Below are 3,789 nucleotides of genomic sequence, written 5' to 3'. Positions count from 1 at the left end.
GGTCAACCATATAAAAATATTGTGTTAAAGATTTAGAATAAGATGACATGCATAAAGATATTAAGAATCTATGATGGAGTGACTTGCACACAAAAAAATATTCTTGATGAAAAACAGTTTTTAATTAAAATTGAACTCGAATATAAATTCTTTCCAACTCGAGAAAACTATTGCAAGAGTTTTTTTAGAAAATATATATATTTATATTTTTATGATATTTTTTTTAATTCAAAATTTTTTTTTTCATAGGTTTTTTTTTTTTTTGATATTATTAGAATTTCTAGTTTTTACTGTAATCGCCTATCTCAAACAATTTCCACACCGTCCCAAAGTAGAAAAACTAACATAAAATCAATCTGAAAAGATAGGTGCCCACTTGAACCTGTCATGTAGACGAATTTAATTCTCTTAAAATTGTAAGCAACTTATGCTACTTATTTACAGTGCATATAAATTTCCTATCTTCCATTTATTTTCCAAGTACATTAAGTTTCTATGTTATATCTCACTGTTCTTTCCATATCCGTCCAGAAACTTTCAGTTTTAACTCCTGCCGTTCCCCTCCAGAAAAGAAAAGTGCCAAGTTTCTCTGAATGATCAATCCATCTTGGCTGTCTCGAACTTTCTGATGGCTATCCCGGATACTTCTCGGAACTCCTTGCCATGTAAGCTTTCTACCATTTCCACCAACTTCAAGACTGTAACTAAATTCTCTTGCCTCATCTTCTGTACCCATGAATCTCAGGAAGGCCATGTAAACAGGTGACATTCCTAGATGAAATGTCTCAAAGTGCAGGCAAAACTGTCGGCCGAAACAATTGAAAACCTGTTGGAGAAAGAGAACATTAGGATTTACAGATCAAAGTGCAGTTCAGACAGAGCAGACTACGAAGATGTTTAAAGTCTATTGCTCTACCAAATGGTTTTACCTAAGCATGTTGGGAGATGGAAAATGGCAGACAATGCCAATCAGTAGCATCGTTCCTGATAACTTTGCACATAACCTTATGGTTTAATTACAAAAAATAGTTATTTGAAAATGAGTTTACTGGAGAAACAAAAGATGAAACGGGAAGGAATTGTTGCAGTCATAGAAAGTTTTCGGAGTTATAACTTATTAGTCTCATCATTCAGTTTAGTCTAATCGTTTGTAATTTCAACAGATCAATCACATAAGAGAATCAGATTGTATTAATGTTAGAGATATCTTACAGTTAACATCCATGTGGCATTGTCGATTTCTCGGGGATCAGACTTGACATATCTGTGATTGAAGGTGCATCCATCATGCATGTCAACTTTGTGTTCGTTTCTGAGATGCTTGACAAGGAGCGGGATGTCACCGGTGACAGAACATTCAGCTCCAGCATAAGGGCAGTTGTATGGGCGATATTTGCAGTTCTTTTCATGTTTTGGCTTGCTGTAGTAGGGAAATATGTCACAACATCCCATACTTTGGTATTTGCAGGGGAGTTCTATTGACTCGGCAATTTTCTCCAGAGCCAAGCACCTTATATTTCCTAGTTCTCCTCGGCAAATTGGGCAAGAGTTCTTCACTCTGGCCCTGCAGTGTGAACATAGAGTGTGGCCATTTGGACACTGACATATAAGGAAATCAGTAAATTTGTCATTGTAATAATATTAAATTGGAATTTTTCTGGTGTTACAAGTGCAATGCTGATGATCAAATGGCATAATATTTTGACAGGAGCATACCTGGAAAATTGGAGGATACATTATGGTGAAACAAACAGGACAATCAAGAAGGTCTTGCATGTTACTAGTTGATTGTTTTCCAGGATTCCCAGTGGAAGGTGTTGCAGCTTTTCTAAAAGGGGAGCCTCTTAACTCAGCATTAGAAGTCGCCGGATGGCCCGTATCATGATCCAAGTACGCAATGCGTGACTCGATCTCTTCCTTGTTGATGATGCCTCCTGGGGCCATTGTATTATTCCCCTCGATCGTCAATGCTAGTAAAACTGTCTCTCTATCTAAATCAGGAACACAATTTTATCTCCCCTCAATAGTCTATCCTGATAAACATAATTAACACAAAATCAACTTTCTGCAAGTTACTATTTTCAGGGATTCTATGCTAATTAATCTGCCTCCTTAAGAGATTAGACAGTAACTTGGATTTGCAGCAAGGACTGAAAATCAAGAAAAACAGCAAAAGGACCTAAAACACAGTATCATGTTTCCTCTTGTATGAACAAAAAGCAATGAATCTTCAACTAGCAAAGGCAAGGTTCAGGCACAAAATTGTTAAATTGCTCCTGCTACTTGCACACCAATCTCAGTTTCACTTCACATGATACAATTGTTTGATGATAGCTTAAACAAAAGAACAGCTGCAATACCATTGTAGCATTCAACCACTCGATCTCAAAATGGAAGGGAGAAATGGCAGAGTTACCAGCAAATCTACCATTCCAACATGGTGTTAACTCTACATTTTCAAGCAAATTCCAGGAGAACAAAGACTACCCAGATGAAAACTATGAATGAACTAGCAACAAGCAATTCAGCACTCAATCCAAGTCAAAACAAGTACATGTATTCAAACCAAAATATACATTATCAATCATAAACCTGAATAAACCAAGCAATCAACACATGTATATGTAAAAAACTCGAGAAACCAACAGTAATGAGCAAAATAACAGTAAAAAAGTAGCAGATGGAGCAAAATCTAACCAAGAACTGCAACACCCTGATGAGAATTTGAGCTTATAAACTTGTTAAACAATCAACAAAGACATGAAAAAAGAGAACAAGCAGTGCAAACTGGCAAAAAATTGGTGGCAGCTCTGATAAGACACCAGGTCCAAAATGTAAAATCTTGAATATTCAATCCACTTTAAGCTTCCAATAATTGCAGAACATTTGACACCAAGAAAGAAATTAAAAAAGACATGTAACAAAGAAAGTAGTGATGTGTCACAGTGAGCGGGATTATAGGGCCCGGAAATTGCGTGTCTTAAAAATTTGTCAGAAGCAAACTATGATACATACAAGAGTCAAAGCTACTTGGAAAAAACAAATGATTTCAATTAATAAAATAATTTGAGAATCTCTTAATCATAAAATAAAAATATTCAAATTAAAAGGGTTATGAATTTTTTTTATAAAAAATAATAATATATTTTTCCGAAATATATATATATATATTGAGAAAAATTAATCATTCATGATTTGTCGTAAAGTTAAGGATTCATTCAAAATGATATAAAATAAACCAATATAAAGTCTTTAAATTTTTTTTTTAAAGTATTGAACTGATTTTTTTAAAGTTAAGAGAAAATGACACAAAATAAACCATATATTAAAGAAAATATTATGATATTTTATAAGAAAAAAAGAAGACGCTATAAAGGATCTATCATCCAAATATTTCATTCATTCACTCGGTGACAGGTATGCCTAGTGATAGAAGCAAGTGTACAGCTTTGCATGTAAAGACATTAATTTAGATTATTTTTGGTTGTCTGTTACGTATTTATTAATGGGGTCTGTCTGGTCTCTAAATAGTGACAGATTGTGTTGGCCCATTTGGCTTTGGATTTCCCAATGCGAAGGTGACATTTCCTTCACGCAATGTTTTTTTTTTTTTTTTTTTTTTCCCGACCGTTAAAGGTTTGAAAAAAAGGTGGTGGCAATTATGTATGGTGGGATTTAGGTAATTTTATTGGGTTATTGAACATTTATTGGTGTGTGGGTTGAAGGTCAAAGGAGAAAAAAAGAAAAGAAAAGGAAAGGTTGATTGGGCTTTTGACATTAAAATCAACT

General features: G+C 34.3%; 1 protein-coding gene across 2 annotated transcripts; it reads right to left on the bottom strand.

The window, feature by feature from the left end:
- Positions 1 to 369: 369 nt before the first annotated feature.
- LOC7463600 (E3 ubiquitin-protein ligase SINAT2) lies at positions 370 to 2,991 on the bottom strand. 2 transcript variants are annotated; one of them, XM_024597134.2, is made up of 4 exons: positions 2,698 to 2,991; positions 1,717 to 2,033; positions 1,213 to 1,599; positions 370 to 826 (listed from the first exon to the last, which is right to left on the bottom strand). In XM_024597134.2, exons 2-4 carry the CDS (start codon positions 1,942 to 1,944, stop codon positions 506 to 508), a joined length of 936 nt encoding a protein of 311 aa, XP_024452902.1. In that variant the 5' UTR covers positions 1,945 to 2,033; positions 2,698 to 2,991; the 3' UTR covers positions 370 to 505. The 2 variants fall into 2 exon arrangements, with proteins under 2 accessions (XP_024452902.1, XP_002304882.1); XM_002304846.4 differs by lacking the exon at positions 2,698 to 2,991 and having other exon boundaries at positions 1,717 to 2,691.
- Positions 2,992 to 3,789: the final 798 nt, after the last annotated feature.

The sequence above is a fragment of the Populus trichocarpa genome, chromosome 3 (assembly GCF_000002775.5).
Source record: "Populus trichocarpa isolate Nisqually-1 chromosome 3, P.trichocarpa_v4.1, whole genome shotgun sequence".
NCBI lineage: Eukaryota > Viridiplantae > Streptophyta > Magnoliopsida > Malpighiales > Salicaceae > Populus > Populus trichocarpa.
The sequence above is the reverse complement of the archived record's forward strand: the minus strand, read 5'-3'. Positions and strand labels throughout refer to the sequence as shown.

Coding starts and splice junctions, on each gene's coding strand:
- LOC7463600 (XM_024597134.2), bottom strand. CDS start 1,944: ATGGCCCCAGGAGGCATCATCAACAAGGAAGAGATCGAGTCACGCATT. Junction 1,600..1,716: donor TGTATCCTCCAATTTTCCAG/GTATGCTCCTGT, acceptor CTTATATGTCAG/TGTCCAAATGGCCACACTCT. Junction 827..1,212: donor ATGCCACATGGATGTTAACT/GTAAGATATCTC, acceptor TTTCTCCAACAG/GTTTTCAATTGTTTCGGCCG.